The sequence below is a fragment of the Lucilia cuprina genome, chromosome 2 (genome assembly GCF_022045245.1).
Source record: "Lucilia cuprina isolate Lc7/37 chromosome 2, ASM2204524v1, whole genome shotgun sequence".
Classification (NCBI taxonomy): Eukaryota; Metazoa; Arthropoda; class Insecta; order Diptera; family Calliphoridae; genus Lucilia; species Lucilia cuprina.
In genome coordinates, this window is record NC_060950.1 from 70,222,589 (window position 1) to 70,250,349 (window position 27,761).

The 27,761-nt window shown below is 27.5% G+C and overlaps 1 protein-coding gene across 2 annotated transcripts in view; it reads left to right on the top strand.

Moving 5' to 3' along the window:
• The first annotated feature begins 712 nt into the window (after positions 1 to 712).
• The window catches only part of LOC111674530 (protein madd-4), a 36,045-nt gene continuing 8,996 nt past the window's right edge, over positions 713 to 27,761 (top strand). The window contains exons 1-9 of one of the 2 annotated variants that reach the window (XM_046949078.1): positions 713 to 838; positions 2,188 to 2,290; positions 3,695 to 3,790; positions 6,515 to 6,703; positions 7,017 to 7,249; positions 11,647 to 12,815; positions 13,142 to 13,211; positions 14,763 to 14,871; positions 18,604 to 18,726. In XM_046949078.1, the coding sequence (XP_046805034.1) occupies positions 717 to 838; positions 2,188 to 2,290; positions 3,695 to 3,790; positions 6,515 to 6,703; positions 7,017 to 7,249; positions 11,647 to 12,815; positions 13,142 to 13,211; positions 14,763 to 14,871; positions 18,604 to 18,726 (2,214 nt within the window). In that variant the 5' untranslated portion in view covers positions 713 to 716. The remainder of the gene's footprint in view (positions 839 to 2,187; positions 2,291 to 3,694; positions 3,791 to 6,514; positions 6,704 to 7,016; positions 7,250 to 11,646; positions 12,816 to 13,141; positions 13,212 to 14,762; positions 14,872 to 18,603; positions 18,727 to 27,761) is intronic. The other variant, XM_046949082.1, reaches the window with a different exon arrangement.

Consider the following 27,761-nt stretch of genomic DNA (forward strand, 5'->3'; position numbering starts at 1 on the left):
AAAAATTCCCTAAGAATATCCCAGATATGAATTAAATATCATCATAACATTAAAAAGATATTTATTACTAGTCAACAAACCTTCAAAACAATCTTTGAGTAAATTCTTCAAAAATTTCCTTTAGCATTTCACTTATCTACGACCCTCCTACTAAATAGTACTTATTCTAAAACTTTTACTTAAACTCTTAAGAATGTTTTGTTAAATAAATTTGAATTACCCTCGAGGTTATTTAAACTAGTTACCCTTACTAAGTATATAGCTTTTATTATTAAATATAGTTATACATATAAATACAAAAAGATTATGATGGTAAAATGCTGGCAGAAATTTAACACAGTTATTTATTTACCTTTAACCAAAATAAGTTAATGCTGGTTTTGTCTTTAAACAAAAAGTCTTCAGAACTAAGTAAGAGAATACTTTAACATAAACCACTTAAGCCACTTTTGCTTTATAATACCTTCAGAGAACTGTGAAATGCAAAAAAAAAAAAAATATTTATATTTACTCTTTCTCTACTTTTGGTGTTAAATGGCTGCCACTGAATTTATTTTATTGATTTTATTTGTCTTAAATTTGCATTTAAATTGTAGAAAAAAATTCCAAAAAAAATTTTCTACTTTTCCACCTTATATTCTAGAAATTGTAAAAAATATTTTACTAACTCTTTGTGTTTTTCTTTTATATTCCCTTTTGCATTTTAAGGTTACAAGATGTCTCGTGTTGCATGTCGCAGTCGTGTCACTGGTGCAGAAGTAGATGATGCTCTCTGTAATGTAGCTAATCGTCCGGAGCCATCCGTAGAGTTGTGTAATACTCATACCTGTCCTCCTAGGTAAGTTGCTTAAACAAATACTTAAAACTTTTCAAAAACTGCTTGCACTTGCTGTTAAGAAATCAGTGATAGGCTTTCAAAGTCTTTAGGAAACGAAATTAATAAAATAAGAAAATCATTAAATATAAATAAATATCATACAAATAATAACAATCGATGTTTTAGCTTTCTTAAATGTTTTATACATATGCTCTTAATGCCAATCTATGCCTTAAAGTCTTGTCTGCAAGAGAATTGCATTTAATAGTTGAGAGAATAGTTAAGAAATGTAACATTTTATACCTGCATGTGAAAGTGTTAGTTAGTATGTGTGGTTTTTCGCAAAAATTTAAAAAAAAATATACATATATTTATAAAAAGAGTGGGAGAGTAAAGGAAAATGTTAGTGTTTTTAACATTTTAGATTTCTTTTGGTTTTCACTATTATTAACGTTGCTTTTGTGTTACCATGTTCCTGGTTGCAAAACCTCAAAATGTAATTTAATGTTTAGAAACAGGTTTAACTATAATTGAAGTTTTGCAAATAACATGAACAAAAACCAACTTTTAATGACAAAAGAAAAAAATTAATATTCTAATTAAGGACATACACATTTTATGGACGTTTTTTAATTTAGATTAAAATTTAGATCTTTTTTAATCTACTAAAATAATAAAAGATAAAAAAACTTAGATTCAGAGAATCAGAGGCATGTGTCTAGTTCCTTAAATTCAAATATATAAGTTAATAAAAACTTTACGTTTTATTCTATTGTTTGTTAAAATTAGGCTAAACAATTTTTTGCAATAATGGGCGTGGCACCTCCCACATGGATTAAATACAAAATATTCTATATCTGGGAAACTATTAGTGTTAGAATACTCTAACTTTGCTCGAGCAACACTAAAATTTCGGAATAAAATGAGAGGACTGGCTAGAGTGGGCGGGCACTTCCCATATATAGAAAATATTGAATTAATATATCTGAAGTAGAAGCCGTTTAATTATAAAAATAAATATTAATATTTACGATACAAAGGAAGCGTGGATCTCCAATATGCATTAAATAAAAGAGTTCATATATCTGGGAAACTATTTGGGTGTAATACTAAAGTGAATATAAAATTGTAAAGCTTATTTTTAACTGTATTATTTTCAGGAACGCAAAGCTCGCAGGGTATAGCTATTTATCATATATTAAAAGATCTGAATATGTGAATATTTTATATTTTATAAAAATTCGTGGCGAAATAAAAATAATTTGCCTAAATTAGTTTAAACATTTTATAACTCTAACTTGTTCCTTAATTTTAATTAAATTCACCAACTAACAACTACTAAATTTATGTCTACAAACGTTTGCTTTCAGATGGATAGCTGATGACTGGAGTCCATGCAGTCGTCTGTGTGGTCCTGGGGTACGTGAGCGTATGGTGGTGTGTGCCGAGGAAAATAACGGCATTAAAACCAGAGTAAGTTTTTCAGTTTTCTAATTTTCTTCCTCTGCACCCTTTTAGTATTTTTTTTGTTCAATTTAATATTAAATATACTAAATATATAGCAGAAGTAGAAAAGTACAAGCAAATGAAAAGTTAAAATTAGACATGGTTAAATATGTTAGTGTATGTATATTTCCCTCCCTTCTGCTTTAGCAAAATTTCAGAGTGTAGCGGGTTATGAATGAATGAACTTACAAATGACGACGTTGAGTAGCAGCAATATGAATGCAGTAGTAGTAGTCTTGTTGCAGTTGTTAGTTTTTGTCAGAAGGTCGCTTAAGGGCATTTAACACTAACTGCTTTTGTGGATTTACTGCAGAATAAGTACTAGTATATATGCTACTTACATATATTAGGGTGATAACTTTTTTTAAGTTGTTAAATATTAAGGGCTACCTACCTAAATATAATATAAATTATTTTAGCTTTTTTTGTTTAAACGTTATTTATATAATTGTTTTCTTATAAATATCCTCATAAATCTTATTTTGGTTATCACCCTATTATATGCACATTCACATTTGTTCAAGTTGGTATTTATGTTTGAATATAAGTAGACTCTTTTTAATGTGTGTTTTTATGTAAGTGGCCTAGAAAAAGTACTTGCATATGGCCAGTTTTATATTAATAAATATGTCTATATAGGTGTAGAATATATCGACGTTACACCTATAGACTTACATCGAGCTTTTATCATATCGATTAACTCAGAATCAGCATTAGAAGTAATTTTATGTTGTCCGTACATCCGCATGCCCATGACAATGCAATTTCGACATACAGATCTTCCATTTAAAGCCACCATTCGAAATTTTTCGAATTTAATTAACTTTCATCTCATGAAACTTTCTTACAAAATGGATCGATATGTATATTCAGAAGTCATTTAAAGAGAAATTAAATAATGATCGGCCTATAGGAATATTTTGAAGATCACTTATTTTTATAAAATCCAGGTTATGCCTACATCGTACAATTATTTGATATTTCTTTTAAAAACTCAAATCACACGCCTTACAAAACTTCCCTTATAAAAATGTTTGTAATGTTCGGCAATAGCTGCAGTCAGTGCAGCCAGTTCATTTTAATATGCTGGTTGACTGCATGATGTAGAAAATCATGACTATAATATTGTTGCAGTTGTGGTTGCTGATGATGATAACAAGTAGAATAAAAAATAAACGTCTTGTAATTGCTACTGTTTAACAACTAGTACTTGTAACATACAACAACTTACTAATTTCAAAGCTAAAAGTACCTTTTTTCTGTTTGTTTTATGTTTTTTTTTCAACCATTTCTTTTTCGTTGTTTTTCACTTTTAACAAACGCCTACTTATACTTTTTTTGTGTTGTACTCTTGTCTTGTACTTATTGCAGGTTGCGGACATAATGTGCCCTTTACCAAAACCGCCAACACAAGAACAGTGTATTATGGAAGAGTGCCCAAAGTGGGAAGCTGAAGAGTGGACGGGTGTAAGTGTTTCATTTAAGTTTGTACACAATATTTAAGGCCTTTTTTCGTTATTAGTACTTGCTCTGTTTCTTAAAGTTTATAAATAGGTACTTGTATGTTGAAGTTGGATTTCTTTTTTATATAATGGTCAAACATTTTAGTTGGATTTTTTGTTTTGAGTTATTTTTACAAAATTTCTTGCTTAAAATTAAGTTGTAACTTTTTAACTACTTAAATTATCACAGTTTAGTATTTAAGTTTGGAGGTTTCAACAAAATATTTTTTTGTATATTTTTAGGTTTGTTTTAAGAATATTTATGTCGAACTTATACAGTTTAGGATTTTACCTGAAACTTTAGATTTTATTAGTGTTAGTTAATAGAGTTTAACTATTTGGTTTAATTTTTATTTAAAAAATCTTTTCCTTAAAACAAACTGATATAGGTTGGCACTAATTTAGTTTTTGAATTGTTTTTATCTTAGTTTTAAGTTAATTTTCTTAAAACATTTATTTTTTTATAATCTTAGGTTGCTGGTTATTTTTCCCTTTCCCTTTTCTTAAAGTAACATTGTTATTTAAATTCTTAACATATTCCACAACTAAATGAACAAAAGTTATTATTATTTGTTTGTATGTTTTTTTTTTGCTTACAACAAAATAAACAAGTAGAAAGAAATGAAATTTGCATTAAGATTAACATTAACAAAAAAATTTTTTTCAACACATTTCTTTTCCAATTTACTCAGAAAATGTAATAAAGATGTGTTGTTAAAATTGGGTAAGGGCAAAAATCGATTCTTAAAAAATGGTGTTGTAATCATAAGATCTGTTTTTAAATCAAAAGTACACAAAAATTGGTAGTAAAACTACGTATTTCTATTTCATATCATAATTTTAGTACATGGATTGTAATATAGTCCAAAATTGCAGTTACTGCATTTGGTACAAATGATCAACTATCTGTCTGTACGTCCAACAATTAGCCCAGATACCAAATAATACTAAAGGCCTAAGTCCCACTGAATCCGAATCTGGGCTTAAAATTTCATCATATTTGTGATTTGTGATTTTTGGGCGCAGTTAAACTGTTTGAAAACAACTTCATACAAAAAATGTTGTATAACACCTAAAAGTCGATTCTGTCAGCTTTAAAATAAAAGCTTAACATCTGAAAAATAAATATATTTCTGATCTTAAGAGACTTTATTTTAAAGCTTAAATAATGAACTTTTAGGTGACATAAAAATAAAGTTATCTTAGAGGTGTCATAACTTGTCAAAAAGGGTAAAAAAGGCGTTTTAGTAAATTTCAGGTCACGATATCTCAAATTCCAGATCTGATAGAGAAAATCTGAAGTCAGATTCGATTTTTGCTAAATCTTTTAAAAACGATTAAGAAAGTATCACGGTTTTGACTTTTTTCAAATTTTGTCATCCTGTGTTGTTTAAACACTTAAAGTGAAAAGTGATAGATTACATGAAAATAGGAGCAAAATTTTTCCCACTATCCGGAACTATAAAGAAAGTGAAAAGCTTAAATAAGTCCACTTCGACTTAATAAGTTTCTTGTAATTTGTATGTGAAAAATCCTTTAGACTTTTTAACAAAAAGTTAGCACTAACCAAATGTCTTAATATTTGTGCAATACACAAACGATATCATATCATTGTATTTCATACAAATTTTTCAAATAAAATTTTTTGAAACAAAAGCAAATCAATAATAAAAAATTACGACATACTACAATACAACCATACAACACCGATTGTGAATTGAACAATTGGAAATTTTCCATTAAACTTGTATAATATTTTCGCTCTGATTAATACATAGTTAAATAAACTAAAACAATTATGTTTGTAAAAGTTTTACTCAAAATTTGGATATTTAAAGTCTGCAGCTTATGCTAACTAGCAATTAAAAGCACATTGTTAATAAAGTTAAAAATTTTAGATGTAAATTTCCTTTAAAGAAATCAACTTCATACCTAAACTAATAAAATGTATAAATTCATGAATACCATAACGTCTACATCAACATGTAGCAAGATGAGTATGACTTTGACTATAAACGTGAGACAATGGGTGTGTGTAGGAAACTGTAAGAAGGAATATATGTATATGTCTGTATATGTTAATGTTTTCTCAACCAAGCACGTTGCATTAATATATAATTTTGTGAAGTTTTCTTATTTACATATAAACATACATACTGTTAAATATAAAAAAGGAATATATGCAGATTACCCTAAAAACACACACTCACACGCATACTTGTTAGTTCAAATATAAAGTCAGAAATATTTTACTGAAAAAAACACAAAAATTTAGATAAAAATAAATGAAAAAAATGGAAAAAAAACTGCAAAAGTCAAAAAACCTTAAATGCCTAACTTACTAACTGACACAATTTACATTGTCTGCTGTAATTTTTTTCGTTCTCGTTTTTTTCTTTTCATTTTTGTTTTTTCAAAAAGGTAGATATAAATAAAAAAATCTTAAACAACAACACCCACACGTTTATATAGAAAAACGTATGTCTGTCTATTAGTTGTGTTACAGACTTAAATTTACTTTCAGTTTTTTATACTTATATAATGCATACATACAAGTACTGAGCAAAAGAAAAAAAATGAATGAAGAAACATGAGCACACATTTATTTTGAAAATCATCACGTTTCATGTTAAAACTTTTTTTCTGTTATTTCTTTTTGTCTTCTACTATCTCGTATCAAAAACAAAAGTGTTCCGTATCCTGTGGCCAAGGCATACAAATGCGTGGCGTTGAATGTAAATCACCCGATGGCAGACTGAGCGCCAAATGTGATCCTCTAACAAAACCCTCCAGTGTACAACAATGTACCACAGGCATTTCATGTGATGGTGGCTCCATGAGTGGCGGCACCATTATTGTGGGTAGCAGTGGCCCACGGGTAAGTTTAAACCAAAATACAGTAACAGTAAAATTATTAAGTTTAAGGTGCGTTTGCAGCAGCAAAAAAAAAACAAGAAAATAACAAACGAATAAATGTCATTTGTTAAGCTTCAAAATTAATAAACATCCTTAAGGAAATTATTTATTGTTTAAGAGAGAGAGGATGTATGTGTAGTGTTGGTTGCCATTGAAACACAAAATGACACAAAATAAATAAGAAATATTGTTTAAGTGTCTTAAAGTATAATTTATTTTAATTTTATTTTTTAGTTGTGTTAATAAATTCTGTTGAATTTTGTTTTTTCCTAAAGAATCCCATGGATGATGATGATGACATGGACGATGATGAAGAGGATGATGATGAAGATTCTGATGATATGGATGATGAGAATATATCATCAGATGATGCTTCCTATAATGATCAACCATCTATGTATTCACATCACACTGTAAGTCGTTTGCATCAAGAGGAATCAGATGGTCCGCGAACAATGCGTTTAACTTCGGGTGGTTATTCCAGAGATCATGAACCATCAGAACCAAGGTAAGTGCAAAAATGATAGTAGTAAATGGAAAGTTTATAATTATCAATTTTAAATTTGAGTATAAAATGAAAAAGTAAGTGGGAAACGTTGAGCAAAATACCCATAATTAACTTTGAAAAAGGGCATAAATCGAATCTAATTTAAAAGCTCAACACTATACGATTAATAAATTATTTACTTAATCCAACTAAGACTTTTACAAAACCACATTTACAAAGGATATTTTTTTATTAATTGCTTTATATCCTTGAGAACTTGTTAAAAAAAACTTTAACTTTTGTTACATTTATTTGCAAATATAATTAAACTAAATTCTTTACACTGGCTTCATACACAATTAATTAATTATATTGGCCATTTTCAACATTTACGCAAATCTCTTTTGAGCTTTAACCAAGAAAAAGGACAAAAAGAATTGTTACATTTGAAATATAACCTTAACAAACTACAAGAAAAATATAAATAAAAATACATTTAAATAGAGGTCAATTATGGTAGATTTAATTTTGGTTCATTATTTTTACTTTTTTTCCAAAAGTAAATTACCCCATACTGTTTGACAAACAAATTGATATCATTAAACCGAAAATTAAGAAAAAAATACTAAAAGACTTTAACAATCAAACAGGAAAAAAATTAACATGAATATAGTATGTACTTAAATGTCACCTTGTGAGTACTTATAAGGCAACTAACAGCTTAAAAGGGACTAAATTGAAATATTAAATAGAGAAAATGTTTCCTAGACATAATTAGAACAAGACAAAAAACACCTTAAATACTCTGGAAATACGCATATTATGACTGACTAACTGACTGACTAGCTGTGTCAGTGATAATATGGTAATAGCATAGAGGGCAGTCGGAAAAGTATTTTTAAATTAAATAATCGAAATTTAATTATAAATTTTTATACAAAAATATAATAAATATATAATTTGACTGACATCCAGAAGGCAATAGAATAAAATCTAAGACCGTATTGGATTTTTGAAAAGATTTGAGGATTCAGACGGATGTCGAGTAGTGGAAAGAACAGTGAAACTCTGAAACACTGACAGGCATTCGTCTAAATTAGCTCCAGGTATCAAAAAAGTGATATGATTTCGGAAATAATATTCCACACTAACACTGATTGAAAAATTCTTAGGAATAACGTCCAGGAAACTGAGTTCCTTAATGCTTTATAGTTCCCGACTTCCTCATTTAGAAAGAAATTTACCGCTACACCTCGTCTAAATAAATTGATGAAGTTTTTGTTGTTATTGTAGTAGTATTAGTAACTATGAGTGGTACAACAAGAGGCAAATAAGTGCTGTTAATGGATTTAAGTGCTTGTAATTTTAGTGGCATTGTTGATGTTGTTCAGATTGTAGCTCTTAATGACGATGATGAGGTTGACGACGGTGACGACTACAATGATGATGAGTAGGCTTGATAAGCTTTATTATTACCCTCACTCTCTTCCTCAATAGTCACTCATTGACTTACTATATATTTGGATTTAAGGGGAAAGCAGGGGAGGGAGTTCTTAAAATGTTTGTACAGCTATTTATCAAGATTGTGTAGTAACAAGGATTTCTTTAGTTTCTTTTTTTTCTCCATTTTTGATTCATTCATTGTGTTTTGTTTTGGCTACCACTTAATTAGTGCAGGAAACAATTTTGTGTAGAAAAATGTCTTTGTTTTTTTTTCATTATTTCCATTATTTCATTCTTTCCTGTTCCTTTTTTATTCTTGTCTTAACATCGTGCTGTGTAATTTCCTTGTGCATTTAGTAGGATGAATTTTCATGATTTAACAATTCTATTAGTAAATATTACAAATACAAGGACTTTGTTACTAATAAAAGGCATAAAATATAAGTAACAACAAAAGTAACAAAAAGCAGGAAGAGGAACAAACAAAAAGCAACTCAAATACAGTTAATTGGTAAATTGAAAATGCGGACAAACACACACAGACATTCAAACACTTTTGAACAAATGTACAACAAATACAAATAATTATTTATACTTGTCGCTAAATGATTAAGTGCTCGAGCAGAGGGTGTACAAGGGTGCGCATACTTAATTTGAACCCACTTTATCAAAAACCATACATTAACGATTTTTTTTACTCTTCGCTTGGTTGCTTTATGAACATTTGAAAACCTCAACATTAGAACTTGTGTGGTGATTTTAATTATACCATCAAGCATTCTCAATTGAGAATTTCACAATTTATACCGGGGGGAGAGTGAATAATTTAATTCACTTTACCCTTTATTGCCGCCAACCTGCTGTTCCTATAACATTAAAATCAATTCCAAATTTTGTTGAAAGTAGTTGGGGAGGTAGCATTTCGTTATGAACCTAAATTAGTTTATATTTCGGTTTTGTTACTTTTGTTCATTTTCTATTGTTTCATATATAACTGTTTTGGTCAGTTGTTGGCGTCGGTGACAATTTATTATTTATCATGGTCATGGCAAAATGAAATATACGACCTGTGTTTGTCTGTGTTTTTAATTGGTATGAGAAGTTTGATTAAGTGTATTTGAATTCTGTGGCAGTCTAAAAGTCATGCAGAAATAAAATTTTCAAAAACTTATTTCTTTGTCAATTTGCCTTTTAGGTAATTTTTCTTTTTCTTTTATTTTCCTTTGCCTTTATTTTGTGGTATGATTTGGTTTGGTGACTTTGTTATACTAGTATAGTTTAATATTTTTATTATTATCGATTACTAATAAAGTTTTCTATAGCTGTCACAAACTGGCAAAAAAAGAACATTTCTTTGCAGACTTTATGGTTGATACCCTATAATAGAAAAATAAAGGTTTAAATGTGCGGGTTTGCTTCAGTAAATCCATAATTAATTATAACATAATTTAAAAAAGCAACAATTTTTTAGGATCGGTCTAATAGGTTTATGCCAGATTAAAAACTTTAAGATATCCAGGGTTTAATTTTATTTTAACGGACTCGGACTCTTTAGTAGTAAAATCTATTAATATATCTAATACAGTCATAAAAGAATATAATCCATAAAATATCTGGTGTCTTCAGAGAACTGATTATTGGAGCCTTGGAATTTTTCTTATTATAGAAATGGAATATAGTATATTGTAAAGGTCATATACTAGTCATCACTTCAAACTACATTATAGTCTATACTCTGGGCTATATTCTTGACTATAATCAAGATCCTAGTCTAGTCTATAGTATAGTCTATATTGAAGGCTATAGTCTGAGGTCAAGACCATAGTCTAGTCTTTAGCCAAGACTATAGTCTAGTCTATATTTTAGAGTATATATTTTTCTATGTATATCTATTGTAAGGACTATCGTCAAGTCTTTAGTAAAAGCTATAGTCTATGGTCAATATTAAAGTCTACTCTATAATACAAACTTTAGCTAATACTAAAATCTTGTGTTGTCTATAGTCAAGACTAAAGTATAGAGATGCATAACATTCGTTTACTACTTAACCACTTTAAATTAAATCATCACTCTCTTTTAAGTTTGAAATTATTTTTTCTAAAAGGATAATGGCCCGCAATTGTGGAAAAACAATTTCTCACAAGTTTGCCTTAAGAGATTTTATTGTGCGCAAATGAAAAAAAAATATAGAAAAGAAAACTTTATCAATGCGATAAAATAATTTTTATAATAACTTTATAGGACTTTTTATACATACAATTATTATTCTACTACAGAATCTCTTGCCTAGGCTAGAAAAGAAAAAAAAAACTTGTTCAATACAACAGACTACGGTTTCTTGAAATCTGAGTATACGTTTATTTTTTATATTTTTGTTCGTAGGCCAACATTATTTTCATCTTTATTTTCTTTATATAATTTCTAGTGTAAACAAAAAAATAAAAGCCCTGAATTGTATGTATTTGGCCAAAAAGAATATTTGATAGTCTTGTGCCAAAACGGATGTTAAAATGTCGCCATTGAGACGCGCCAGTAAGGCGTCTGGGAGATAAGGCCGCTTTATATTATAAAGAAATAGTTTTTTTTATTCTTTAGTTTCTTTGCAATCGTTTAAGTTTTCCAGCTGTGTTTCCTTAGCCAAAAAAAGGCATTAAAACAAAGTTATTATGGAAGGAAACTTTTAAAACTGACAATATGAAGAAATCAATTCGGCATGAAAAATAATATTTAATACTAATAATAATCATAACAATAATAAGGGCGAAAAGTAGGAATATACATACAAATTACTTAAACAATTGATTAGAGGCATAATTTGTCCTATTTAAATATAAACTAAATTCAACTTTAAGTGATACAAAACTGCAAAATGAATTTCTATCCAAATACATAATTTAAACATTTGTTTATTTTCCCCCTCGTATTATACATAAATACATATTAATGACAATTTGTTTTGTTTTCTTTATTTACAGTTATATTAAGGATCTTGATTGGTCACCCTGCAGTGTGACTTGCGGTGAGGGCATTCGTAGACGTACACACAAATGTAAAATATTTCTTGAATACTCACGCACTTTGGCCACTGTTAATGATACTCTATGCGAGGGCATTAAGCCACACGATGAGGTAGAACGTTGCGTGGAGGAACCCTGCATGCTGCCATCTCATGGTTATGAAGACCAATATCCACGTGATTCCATTAAAGTGGGAGTTTCGGAACCAGGCAAAACATATGTATGGCGTGAACAAGGCTACACCTCCTGTAGTGCCAGTTGTTTGGGTGGTGTGGAGGAGCTCATCATTAATTGTGTGCGTGAGGATAATGGTCGTGTAGTATCACCATTTTTGTGTGCACCCGAAACAAAACCGGAAGCTCGTGTGCGTACCTGTAATGATAGACCATGTCCGCCACGTTGGAATTATTCTGATTATACTCCCTGTTCGAAATCTTGCGGTATTGGTATTAAGACCAGAGAAGTGCAATGTATACATGAGGTGACACGAGGAGGTGAAAATACGATGGTAGTGCCTAATAGCATGTGTCCCCAGCCACCGCCAGCAGATCGTCAGTATTGTAATGTTTTAGATTGTCCAGTACGCTGGGAGGTAGGAGAATGGTCCAAATGCTCACACACCTGCGGTTATGGTTTTAAAGAACGTAAGGTAGAATGCAAGCAAATAATGGCTCAGGAGCACAAAATCGAGAGACCAGAATCCATGTGTCCCAGTGCCAAGCCACCAGATAAGAAACCCTGCAATGTTAAACCCTGTCCACCCGAAGATCCCAAACCTGTCATACAAATTAGCAATACTACTCATATACAACATGATCCAAAAAAATCAAAAATTACTTTAAAAGTTGGTGGTGCCGGTGTGGTGTTCTTTGGTACTCAAGTGAAAATAAAGTGCCCTGTTAAACGTTATAATCGTACTAAGATAAAGTGGAGTAAAGATCATAAACCTTTGGCAAAGTCTAGGAAATTTAAGGTATCCAAAAAGGGAGCTTTACGTATTCTAGATATAACTTTCCGTGATGCGGGCATTTATTCATGCCATGCTGGCTTGAGTAGTGCCGAAATAACGATAGATGTCAAAGCGAAACCAGGTCAGAAGCAGGAAGAATTGGAAAGACATGAATCTGGTAAGTAGAGATATGATAATATGATATATATAGTTCTGGGCAATTAGCTCCCTGACTAAATATGTTTGTCTTTTAAGTATATGTGAGCTTTTATATGTAAAAAACTAAGAAAGCTTTCTGACAGTTACTTATCTAGATCAAAGAGTAACAAATGCATGAGTGAGTCCAAGCTCTCTGTCCTGATTTGTTTGCTTATAAAGCATGATAGAGCTTTTTGCAGTAATGCTTATATAGGAAAAATACTAACAAAAAAGAGCTCTTTGCCTTTAACAGTTCTAGATCATAATAGAAGTCCCTAAAGTAAACTTGATTTTTATTATTTCCAGATCGTTTAGTAAGAGAAAGAAGTGGCACGGAACCGCTAACGGCAGCAGATATGACAGCAACGGATAACAGGTTAGTATAACTTGGAAATAACATTCGTAGGATGTTATACTTTTTTAATTTTTACTTAACTTGAGTATTCGAAAAATATTTTTATGTAAGTTTCTGTAACTGAACTCAACAAATAACATAATTGTCCCAATAAATAAATACGTTGTCATTATTTCTTTAGTTAAGAGATAAAAAAAATAAAAATATTATAAATTATTTTTGCATTTAATCCCAAGTAATACATAATAATGGTTTAAGAATTTTTGCAAACATTGTGCATTCAACTTTCAACAACCAAATTATGTGAAGGAAACTATAATCACTGTATAAAATGACAAAACATATAGTATACTTACTATAAACTTTGAAAAGAATTTTAAATCTATTTACCTAATACAATAAATTACAGGATAATAGAAAGGAGTATAAAGAAAACATAAAATTTTAATAAGTTGTCAGACGAAATTTTAGCAAAATAAAAAAAATTAAACTTGTTGGATAATATTCTTTATTATGCATTTTACATTAAAGTAATTTCTGAAAAAATAGTAGATGTTTTCAAGTTCTCAGTTATTATTAGAAATATAATATACTTTGTTTTTTTATTTTTGATTTATCTATAATATTCCTAATATTTCTTCGTTTTCGAAATTAGTAATTTCAGCACGAATACCCAATTATTGTGGGATTGGGTTCTTTTTTACTCATGTTTAAATCCAACACTTCACATGTTTCAAACATTTCAAATAGAATCAAATCAAATTTTTGTCATAAATGTCCTTAAATCCTTGTGAATTTCTCAAAAAAAAATAAACTTTATTTCTTAGGGCAACTCTATTGCAAAGAAAACCATGTTCAGATTTATTTTATTTCTATAAAAAAAGATATTGCAGAAAAATGTTTCACATGTTTGCAATTGCACTTTTCATTTGAGTTGCTGAACGATAAACAATTATTTTCCTTTTACCTTGGTAAATGAATAAACAAGTCTTTATATGTGAATGACTAAATTGTTAAAGAAAAATAGAAAACATACTAGTTCCTGTATAGGTATTTGTGTATGTAAATGACCACTTTATAACCAATGATTTAACAGACAACTTAACAACATCACTTGACCGCATTTATTTTACTTCGGGGCAGCTGTAAGCGTAAGGACTATAAGGATGAAATGTGTATGACTGCACATACTTGCATCATACTTGTATTATTTATATAATACAAAATTAAATCTGTTTACCAACCTGTTTTTTATATAAGAGATTTTATTATGTATTGCAATTTCATTTCTGCTGTTTTCGCCACAAAACCAAAAGTTTCTCAAATTTCGCGATATTTTAGAATCCAAAGAAAAATTATAGAAGATTTTTTTTAACATCTTACTTTTAAGCGCTCATTTAGTTTAAATGGCAATATTTAAGTTGTAGGAAGCATTACTTTTTAACATTTAAATTCCTTACCTTGTAATTCAAGTTTTTACTGGGTTATTTACACTAAATCTTGTGTGTGTGTGTTGTTCTTATTTATTTAACTTAAATCTTTTTCTTTTTCACTATTTTTCCTTCATTACAGCACCCAAACCACACGTCGTAAACAGCAACAAAATGCCAGAGAACGTAGTCGTCGTCCAAAGTCAGATGTTGTGCAACAGCATGCGGATAGCAGTATAATGGGCGATGAGGTAAGTCAGTTGTAATACACATTACATTGTTATTTCTACGAACGTATACATAGCAATATTAAAGGATAAAATCTTTATTTGAGAACTTTGATATGTGTGATACATTGTCGTAAGATTCTGTTGATACAACAACTTGTAAATGATGAGGATCATCACGATGATTGTGATATATATTTTTTTATATATTTTTATTCTTTATATATTTTTTAGTTAAAAAAAGAAAATTGTTGTCTACTATTTGTTTTACCAACAATTTTCTACTCAAGTACTGTCATTGTCAAACAAGTTGATAAAATATTTAAAAATTCTGTTATTTTTTTCTTTCGTTTTTTTATGAGCCTTAATTTGAAAATATTAGATTTTGATTTCATCTAATACTTTCTTAAAATCCTGTGTGGTATAGTTTTTTACCAAAAAAATATCTTTCTCATTTGTACCGCACGTAATGTACACAATTAGAAAAAAAAAACTATTTTTTCGTTTCATTTTTTTCTTTAGGTTTCCTTATAAGCAAAATTTTAATATGAGAAGATTTTTTGAATGACAAAAAAACTAACCATATGATAACTGTTTTAGTTGTGTAAGAAGGAAACAAAACAACAGTATAAAAATGATTCGTATCTCATCAAAATGTAGTCATACAGACTCGTCCTAAATACATAAACATACACAATAGTTTTTTGTTTTTTTTTTTTTTTGCGCATATCAGGGATGGGAGAAGTTACTACAAATGAACTTTATTTGGTACATCTTATAGAAACACTGTTCGAAATTTATTTTTACCCTATATTTAGATATATAATGAAGTTATATTTCTGGTACCATTATAATATAAAAAGTACCTTTTTAATAAGTAAATATTTTAGTTTAAAAACTTCATTTGCCATCTCTGTAAAGCATATAAAAAAATTGTCAGTGTCATTTTCCACAAAATTAACATTGTTATCTCTTCTCTATACACATAGAATTTTTTCTTTTTTTTTCTATGTTTTTTTTTCTTAAAATTTATTCAAAATTGTTTATTATACATAATTCTATTAAATTTTACAAATTGTGTTTGTAACTCTTGAGTAGTTTCAAAAAAAAAAAAAATTATTTTATATTTAAACCAAGTAAATTGCAAATAATTTTAAATTTAAAAATTGAAGATAATTTGTTTATGTTCCTAATGTCTTTTCTTCTCAGTAATTCAATGGCATAATTTAAAAAAAATATATATTTTAATTTTATGGCATTTTAAACGTCATTATCTCTAGCTGCACTTAAACTTTTTTTCTTTTATTCATGTACAATTTTCCATGCCCTACTTTAACTAATAATAGTTCTCTTTTCATTTACTTTTAAAATAAAAGCAGCAATAACAAAAACCTTTATAAACTGTAGGCCGTAAAATGTTTTCCAAAGTAACTATTATTTAGTTTGGTTTTTAATTACTAGACCATGTCTTAAAATTGTCCACTATTGTGTGCTAACTTTTTCCACAAGGAAACAAAAAATGTTAGGCATGATGTGAAAATGGTTCATTATGGTTGAGGAAATTTAAACAACAGTGTAAAGCTGTGAAAAATACAAAATACTAGGATGAAAAAGGATTAATTTGAGTCTAAGTCATTAGCAAAAAACACAAGAAAATACAACAATCTCAGTCTCCACAGAATTCAAAGTAAAACAATGCTTAATTTTGTATGATTTCCTTGAATTGATAAGATTTTGTGGATCAACTACTAATAATCACTGTTTCCAAATTAAATTTTCAAAGAAATTTAAGAAATAACTGAACCGTCTTATCTATAAAAGTGTTACTATCAGTGGTGCGTATACTTAATTAAAAAAAAAAAACATTGAAGAAATATTAATCATACGCCACGAATGTATAAAACTATTTAAATGTTTCAAAACATCGAAACGAAATAAATAACATAGATATAAACAAATATGATCATGTAAATACTTATAATACATATAAATACTTTAAATATTCGTTGGAAACTATAAGTCTTTTCATAAAGACATAAGAGCTGTTTAAGAAAATAACAGAGTTGCAGAATTTCTACTCTAGTTTCACATGCATATCGTCTTTCCTATGAGTTAAAGTTTTTATAGAGATTAATTTATTTTAAAAGACACTGCCAGTGGTGCTTATACTTAATATTAAATACGAACAATAAATAAATATTAATCATACGCCACGAACCTATGACACAAATTTAATTTACTATGAAATACAGCATCTGATATAGAAAGTACGTTATTAGAGTACAGAAGTTCATATGCCTACAGTCCATAGACTTGTCTATAGACCAGTAATAGTGTAGGTGTGAAATTTTGTTACATAGTTTAATTTATTGTAAAAGTTACTGCTTATGATGCGTATACTTAATATTAAAGAAAAACAATGAAGATATGTGAATCATACGCCACGAATTTATGACACAAAGTTAATTTTTCTTGATATCAAGTATCTGGAATAGATACTACTTCATACACATGCCTACGTTCCTTACACCTGTCTATAGACTTCTTTATAGACCAGTAATATATTAGTCCTTAAACTAGTCCTTAGACTATCTTATTAAGCAGAACATGGACTTTTCAATGGGCTGGTATATGGACTTCTCAATAGACTGTACAACAATCCATATATTACTCTTAAAAGATCACAAAAAAAAGGACAATGATTTTTTTTCTTTTGTTCTTTTTATAAGAATCTACTTCTTTGACCTTAAAAGTATTTAAAAGTATCTCTTTCCCTCTTCGACAAAATAAACCCTAAATTATTATTTTGTCAACATAACCTTGGTTAAAAATAAATCCTTATAGCTGTTTAATAATCCCTACTTCTAAATCCTTTTTTCTTTGTTCTCACCTTTTAACTCCTTTGCTGTAAAAGAGAGCAGTTCACTTTTATTACTAGCATGTTTTTGGGATTTTTTTAAACTATTGTCGGTTTGTTTAGCTAAGTTTTTTTTTCCTATTTTGATTTAGTCTAAAACCCCAACATTTAGCTAACAAGTGTATTGCAATATATTGTACATTTCTCTTTTACCCACCAACTCTCAATTAAAGTTAAAGTGGAAAACTTTGTGGTTTATCATTTATCTCTTTCAATTGCACTCTTTCTCACTACCTCGTATAATTTTGTTTTGTTTTTGCTTGCAACACTAGCAGATACTTGTATTAAGTTGTTTATGAATAAAAATCCATTTAAAAATCGTTTAAGCAAACTCTTAAAACTATATAATTTTTTTTTTTTTGTATTATTGTACTATGCTGTTGTATGTTTTCATTATTAAAGTGTAAAACAAAGTAAAAAAACTATAGTTAAAAAACATAAATGCTAACAATGAATAATATTGCAGCCATAATATAAATGTTTTAATAAGAATTTTTGGTTTATAGTTTTCTAACAAAAGCTGTTGGAAAAATGTTTTTTAAGCTAGTAAATTAATATAAATTATTTAATTTTAGTAACAGCAATTAAAATTAAATATAAATAATTCTAAGCAGTAGATATAAAGCTAAAAACTTAATTCCCAAAAATTTTATTTACCCCTAATACTACTTTTAATTTTGTATATTTTTTAAGCTATAACCTTTTTATTGTACTGTATACATAATAAGTAAATGTAAAAAAAAAATGTTTGTCTTTTTTTCTACTTCTTTTCTATCTCTCCCCGTCATTTGGTATTTCCTTTTTTTGTTTGTGTTTTTTCCCTACGTTTCCTCGTTTAGCATTCACATTTAGTGCAGCAGGCCCAGGATGGTTTGCCACAGCCTAGTGCTAGTAGTGGTAGCAGCCGCACCAACACTTTATTAGCCATGCCATATTTTCAGGCTTTACTCAGTAACCTACAGGTGAGGTATTCTTCTATTAATAGCGTGTTAAATAGTCTTCTGTTAATTTATTTCTATGTTTTGTTTTCTTCTTTTTGTGTGTGTGTGTTACGACTTTGGTTGGTTTTTGATGTTAAAACTGAATGGAGTCAGTGGCGTTTTTTGTTTTGTATACATTTTTGAGTGTTTTTTTTTTGTTGCCTGTTTTATTTCCTGTTTTGTTTTTTTAAATATGCAGCAGCCTTTTCTTTAGGGGGTTGTTGTTGCTGTTAATTTTTTTATTACCATTGTTGCTGCAACAGTTTTTTGTTGAATGTATAATTTTTTTATCAAAATAATGTTGCAGGAAAAAATTATTTCATATTTTAGTAGGTAATTTTTAAATATTAAAATAGAGGCTTTTTATATAAATAATTTAAACATTAAAAAATTTCTTAAGATTATTAGTCATCCACTGGAGATGGAAGCAGTATATCACTGATATTGGACATTACTTTGTCCAAAGCAATTTTACAGTCAAAATTGTTTCTTCCATCAACAACTCGATATATGTTGATTGGTTTTGAATTTGAAACATTTTTATGATTTTGAATTGAACAAAAATGTAAAAGGTTTTACAAAAATCTCTTTTCAATCTGGAACATAACCATATTCGAAGAACTTTATTCCAATTGCGCAAACTTTTGAAATAATTTGAATGGACAAACATCCTATGTAATTTCCTAATAAAAAGCAAAGTTACAAAAAATATGAAATGAACTTTTTCTCTCAACTAATATTTATATATTTTTTTCTATAGATTTTAAAATAAAAAAATCATTCATTCATCTTTTAAAAAAAGTATTAAAAAAAATAAATTTTTTATTATTTTCTTTTTAAAAATATAAAACTTTTCAGTTTCATTTTTCCTTCCCATTTTTTCATTATTGTTATGAGTTGTTTCTAATTTTATATTGTTTTAAAGTTTGTTTTTTTTTTGGCCTTTCATTTCTATTGCACTTTTGCATTGTTATTACTATCATACTTTTTTTATTTTAGAACCCATTGTGTTAGTCCCATTTCTGAAATAAACCAAGAAAATATAATTTTTTTGTTAGAACCCGCCAAACATTTGTTTAGTTTTTTTCATCCCCCCATTTTCATAGTTTTTAACCTTTTTCTAAAGTTTTTTTGTTGTTTTAGTTTTTGGTTTGTAGCAAGTTTGTATAGTGGTTTTTACATTGTTTATTATTTGCTAGTTTATGTTACTTGTTTTTTCTTTTGTTTTCTTATTGGAACTACAACCTCTTCATTCACATATATTTATATGGCACCATCACCACCATTGTTTTCTTATATAGTACATACACTTCATTCCAAGTAGTTAGTTAGTTTGTTTCAGTAAAACATGTTGATTTTCTTGTTTTATATATAAGTTTATTTTGTTTTGGTTTTTTTTGTTTCTTGTGTTTTACATCCGTTTCCTTTTGGCAACAAAGGAAACTAGCTGCTACTTAGTTTAAACTCAATTTTATTTGTTCTTTTAGACAAAGTGATTTGTTATTTTTATCATTCATCATTTATACAACATTTTTCAGTTTTTCGTTTGTAATTTATTTTCTATGACATTTGTTTGATAATGAATTAAATTTACTGCTTAATATTTTTTTATAACAAACAAATTATTTAAAGCACTTTTAATAACATTTGTATTGTGTTTTTTTTCACACTTTATTTCAACAACTACAACACATACATATAAACCTTTGAAACTCATATTATACAAAAAAAAGCTTTTATCTAATCACTACAATCTTTGTTTCCGCCTTTAAAAAAGGTGAGCTTTTTTTCCAATATTTGAAATTTATATTTTGTTAACATTTATTAGTTGGCATTTGTCATAATTAGTTTTTCAACAAATAATTACTATTTGTCTGTATTTAGTATTTGTTTTCAATTTATTGCAAATTAATTAATGTAAATTTTGCCACAGAAATCTATAACAAATAACAAAATATTTGCAAAATCATATCATTTATTTGTTTAGTTAGAAATGATAATGGTTTTCGTTTATTTATGAATTAATTTTCAAAAAAAAAAAAAATTTAAATAAATATAATTTGTGTTTGTATGTATTTTTATATAAATAAACAAATAGTTTATGAATTGGGTAATCAAATATTTTAATTAGTGTAACAAATTTTTTGACAACTAATAGTGATAAATAGTTTTGTTTGAAACACATACAAAACAAATGCTTAAATTGTAATTAAATATGTACAATTTAATATCAAAAATAATTGTAAAAAAATACTGCAATAATCAAATATTTATTTGAACATAATTTAAATAAGGATATTTATTTACCATTTGCATAATAATTCAAAATTGTGTATTTTGTAAAGAAAAGAGTAATCTTTGTCTACCTGTATACTAGCAGAGAAAAAGCTTTCTAATTCTTTTTTGTAATACTTACACTCTTCCTTAAAAAAGGTATGATTTTTATATGAAGTGTACTTAGCAGCTGTATTAAAGTACTAAAACTAAAACATATTGACTTTATTTGCAATAAAACAAATTTTTTAAGCTTATTAGGACAACTGAAAAAATACACATTTATAAAACCTTTTTAAATATCTACCAGACTTCCTTGTATTTACTGTATTTCTTAAAACTTGCAAATGTTTGTCTGTGATATATTTAGAATATTTATTAAGAATTGTAAAATACATATTATTCCGCCTGGTATTTTACCTTTCCCAAGTCCTTACCCTCCAACCAACTTCCACCAAAGAAAATTGCCAAAAAAGCAATAGTTAGTTATTGTACAAAATGTTATGCATTTATTATTTCTTTATGTTTCTTTCTTTTTTTCGTTTACTTCCTGCAACAACAATTTAAACTTCTTGTTCATTCATCGCCACTGGTTTACACCGCGTTTTTATATAACGACAACTTTAACTCTACTACAACAACTACTCCACTCTTAAATTTTATATATTCTACATAAAATACGAAATAAATAAATATTGAAAAAAAAACCAAACAAACAAATCATTACAACAAATTTTCACTAGGTAACAAAACAAATTTTATTTATTTTTTCTACTTTTAGTTACTTTAGTTAGATAAATAACAAGCATTTTCGAAACAAAAATTCATAAAAGGGATTTTAGTTGTTATTAAAATCGTAAGATTTATAAAATTAGTTTAGTTTTAATTTGATTTTTGTTATTGTGTTGTAGCACTAAACAACTCACAAAACTAAATTTCAATTAATTACACTAAAAATTTACAACTAAATCTCAACACTTTCGCCCCAATGTCTAAAAGCTAAAGTTAATCGCTATAAACAATTGGTCAATTGCATGTCTCAAAAAACAAAAAGGCATATTTATACTATTCTTTTTTACAAAATTTTAAGCAAATTTTACTAAATAAGTAGAAAAATTCATTATCTCTTTGTCTAATAATTTTATTAATTATATTAAAAATCCTGCTTTTTATGAAAATTTATTTTTGTTTTTCTAAATGTATAATTTACTAGCATTACTTTAGTTCTAATATTTACTACAAACAAACTGGCTTTGTTTTGTTATTACTATTATTTATTTACTAAATCATACAAAGCAAAATTTATACTATTTACATAAAAATATTTTTACACATTAAACAAATCAAAAAGAAAAATGGACAGAGATCAGTTTAACTTTATTAGCAAAAAAAAAATAACTATAACTTGCTTCAACATGTGTAATAGTTTAACAGACCTCAGTCCTTTTTTACGTACTTATACATATTTGAAGTACATGTTATTTACATGCATACATTGTTGATACCATCCCAAATTTAAACAAACTTATGTATGTATTATATAAATGTATAAACACGACATTATTAGAAAGGCTCTATATATATGTATATGTACATATATATATATAATAAAATTTTAAATTCAAATTAAGACCGTAGAAATAATTTTCAATATTCACAGGCCACAAGTTATATTCCAGAAATGACACTTATAGAAAGGATTACTATCGATCTATAACTTCTAGTCTATAGACCAGGCAATAGTATAGTATATAGCCTATAGTGTAGTCTATAGTCTAATCTATAGTCTAGTCTATAGTCTAGTCTATAGTCTAGTCTATAGTCTAGTCTATAGTCTAGTCTATAGTCTAGTCTATAGTCTAGTCTATAGTCTAGTCTATAGTCTAGTCTATAGTCTAGTCTATAGTCTAGTCTATAGTCTAGTCTATAGTCTAGTCTATAGTCTAGTCTATAGTCTAGTCTATAGTCTAGTCTATAGTCTAGTCTATAGTCAAATCTACAGCTCTAATCTACAGATATATATTATATATACTTGTAAATATTTAAATATGTACTTACTAGTAAGTATAATCTTTAGTTTAAGATTATTTATTTATTATAACATAAAACAAAACAAATAGGATACAAACAAAAAAAGTAAAAATATGAATACACAACTCAAACCCATATGACAACCGTGTGTCTATCTATAACTGTGATGATGTTGACAAGTTTCCTCATTACCAACAACCAGTCTCTAGTGACACTTAAGTGTGACCTCATTTTCTTTTTGTTAGTGTTTTCTGCTCTTCTTTAAGCTGCGAGGAAAAACATATTTGTTCATGTTTCTGCATACCACCACATACATTCAATAGATTCTATTATTCCACTACAACTATAAAGAAAACTTATTTCTTTTATACTGTTACATACATACTTGCGTACCTTTTTTTCTTTTGCTGTATACTTTAAGGGGATAGGATGAGGAAGAGTATGCACTTGTTGTTATTTTTTGAATGATTATCATTATTATCCTTAATATGTATTATGTTGTAACAATAACAATATATAACTATAAACATAAATATGTAAGATTTGATGATTAGTATCAAGTGTAAACATTATAAAAGAATACAAAGTTCAAAGAATATTATTCAAGGATTTTCTAAAAACTAAAGTAAATGTTTGATATTAAAATTTTGATTTTTCAATATTTCTTTAAATTTCAATGTCTTTGTTATAATCAGGAAACGTTTATCAATAAATTGAAATAGTCAAGTTTTAAACAGAATTTATTATCCTTTGACTCTTAAAATTATTTTGTTTAGCAACTAGTCTTCTACATACCTTAATTTTTATATATTTTTTTATAAAAAAATCATATTAACTTTCATTTCAACAACTTTGTCAGCTTGTGTTCAATATTCACATATTTTAATGGATTTATATCAACCTACCTGTAATAAATTAAATATTCTTCTATAATTTATGGTAGAAATCCTAACATTTAGACATTTTAGTATGTTTGAAAGTATTAATAGAGTCACATTTAAAATATGATTTAAATCAAACAACAAACTGAGTGACAGCAAACATAAAATTAAAATATTTTTTAGAGCGTATAAACAAATAGAATTTTTATATACATACACATACATACATATAAATAAATTCATATATAAATAAATGAAAAATAAGGAAAAAATAACCAAAAGAGTAAAATCATACGAATGATATGATAAATTAATATCATAAAAGTGTAAAATGACATGTAGATTTATCACACAACTACTAACACGTAGAGAAAGAAAAAACACTAATAACAACAACAAAATATGGCAAGTTAAATTCAGGTATATGTGTGCAACATTTACAGGATGCACTTTGTTACACAAATGTATTCAAAAGTGTATTTTTTTTTTTTTTGAAACCATTGAATATGGAAATTCTAATACCAGTAATTAGTTTATAATATGAGTTGGTTGGTCATACCAACCAACTAACACACACAAACACTTGAATAAAATTATCTTACTTATAAATTGATAAACGTACTTTATACCCTGCAGTTTTGCAGGTAGTCAATGTATGCATTTTGAGGCAACTGTCTTAATGAGGGAATTTCAATCATCATAGTTTATAATTTACACGGAATTCAAAAAGGATATCAATCAATTGAAAAACAGGTTCTTGTCGTTATCATGTTTTTGATAGAAATCTAAACTTTATTGATAGATAAATTCAATAGTTCAAGAAAATTTATAATTTATCGAATTTTTTTAATTTTAAATTTTTAGAAAATTTGTGGTGAATTTGAAAAATAACCGCTAGTTCCTCGAACTATTGGTAATTTTCTAACAATGTACTTATGTGAAAAAGTTAATATATTTTTGTACGCCACAAAAACAACAATCTAGAGTTCTCACATTTTATGTAAGTGTTGAGTTCAACACTTTTACATACCTATGTATGTATTTTGTTCATACATACATTCATTCATTTATTCATTCATTCGTAAGTACGTTTTTCTGTAATTTCGTATTTTTTCAGGATTTTTACAGAGCTACATGTGTATAAATGGTATTTTAAAGTTAAATTCATAATTGAAAATCTATTCACACAGACTGCACAAATACCACAAACACTCCCTTACAAACTATCACAAGTAAACATATGTACTTTACACTGTCGAATAAAACCGAATGAACTGAATTTGGTCTTCGAATAAATAATTTTTATTTTTATTTTTTTTTTTATTTCCAAAACCGAGTGATTAAAGAGAAAAAGAAATAATTGCTATTTTTTATTTAATTATTATTTAGCTAGTTTTAGTCGACACTGTATGTGTGCAAAAAATATACTTTGACACCTCAGTCTTTTTTGTCTGTCATAAATTAAGCTTCGAACATGTATGTAAGTGATTTCTTTTTTCCTGTTTTTTTTTTTATATCTGAAACTGGGTTAAATTTTTTTATACAAAATTATGAAAAATTTAAATATAAAACTTTGAAAGGAAATTTTTCTACATGAAACCAAAATCAACATTTTGTTCTATAGCAATAAAATCAAAAAAAGAAATATTTCAGGAATTGAATATGAAATTTATGCCATATAACTAAATATAAATGAAAATTTATTGATGTATGAGTATATATGAATGTCGTTATACATATATGTCAGGAAATAACAAATGTATGCAAGTGTGTATGGATGTATATTAATATGATTACAGTTGCAAATAAGTTTTCTATAATTCTTAAAGTTAAATGGTAAAAAAAAAATTTGAAAGCATTTTATTTTTGTTCTGAACAAATTTTCTTATACAAATTTATTTTGTTGAAAAAATAAATGTTGCCTGTTTTCAACTAGAGAAGGGTTAATATTTGCTTATGGAAAAAATCGCCTTTAAATGAGAGCTAGGAAATTTCCTTGTTGTTTTGGTCTATTTGCAAGGTATCTAGACCTAAAAATACTTAAACTGCTTTATTTAAACACATATCAGTTTTTTTTATGAAATAAATATTCAACTTAGTTAAACAGAGTTACAGATTAGTTGCATAATTTATTGCTTTTACTGCAGCAAAAGAAAAATATAGAAAAAAGACATATGTATATTAGGGTGGCCCCTCTGTATGTAGGCAAAATAAGATGTCAATGTTAACAAGTGAAATAAAAGTTTAATTGCTTTTAAGATACCGTTTTTAAAATTTTCAAGGATAAAGAGCTCCTTTTTTAAGTTTCTTATATTTTTCCAAAAGAAAGATATGCTAATTGTAAGTAAATTTTATCATTTTTCAAAGCAAGTGTTTGCTGGGATGCTTTATTTGTAAAGTATTGTCTGTAAAATATTTTCTTTAGGAAAAAATAAAACTTCTTTTTATTTGATTTTGTTTCCGTTCTAAACCCACACTTCTTAACATTTCTTTGAATTTCCATAATAAAACGTTAAAACTTACTACTACAGCTGCCAGTATGTGTGCATCCTGCTCTAAATGGAGCATCATAAATAGCAAACGCCTAAAAGCGGTTTATATAAAAGAGTAATATGTAGTATATGTAAGTACCAAATACATATATTTACTGTTGCAATTGCACATAAATATATACAATCAAATTGTATATAGTATACCTGAGGAAAATCATTATGCTTAAGTCTAAATGTTAGAGTAAAATGCAAAGTTCTATCTCGGGTTTAATATTTATTTCTTGCTACATATTCTAACTATCTATCTGTCTGTCTATCTGTAGGTAGAGTTAAAATTATACTGTTCCCCAAGCTGTGATGAAATAAATACATAAACATAAATAATAGTTAGTACAACTACATTTAGCGAGTTTATTTAAAGTTCTATATACAATACATACTATGTTTGTATGTATGTACTTTCACACACATATGCGGTGCACTGCCATAGTGTGGTTTGTATTTATTATTTATGTTTGTATTTGTTTAACGCGTTTAAAATTTTCCTGTTTGGATTTTTAGTTTTTGCAATTGTTCATGTGCGCATTTCTACCAGTATCTATACAGGACTTTTGCAGGAATGTAATGTATCATTTTAAGACATTATTTGGTCAAAATATCTTACTATTTCATTAAGTAGATTTTTTTTAAATTTTTATATCTTTTGACAAGTACAAAGTCTTTAGAATGTAGAGCGCAAGTTAATGATCACTTACAAGCAGCAAACAAGGAAGAGGGCCATTCCAGCATCAGTTTAGTATCCATGCATACAGCAGGGTTTATGTATGCATATATATTGCATTCCATATTTCATATGTGGTAACATAATTCATTGCATAAAACTCCCTCGTACTCGTTTTCCCTGCAAAATATTTATATTCATATACATTTGTATATATGTAAACATTTACTGGTAAATATACATAAATTCTATGAATATTTGTAGTTTATTGTTAGCATTTAACTTTATTTAAAAAAAAATATATAAAAATTTACTTTCATGTTCTCACACATGCATACTTTGTTTGAACATTAAATCAACGTTCATTTTAAGTTTTTTCCTGTCTATTTGATATTGGTATACAAATAATGTACTCATGAATGTAAATATTTATTGTATTTGTGTGAATTTGTATTGCGTGCAACATGTCGGTTAAATAAAAATAAAACTTTCATATTTTTCATATGAAATGTAGCATTCAATACTATTCCTTTTGAACGAGCAAAATTCTTCGAAATAGACAAAATTTAGAAAAGGGCCTTAACTGGTAGATTCAAAATAGAGTAAAATTATTAAAAA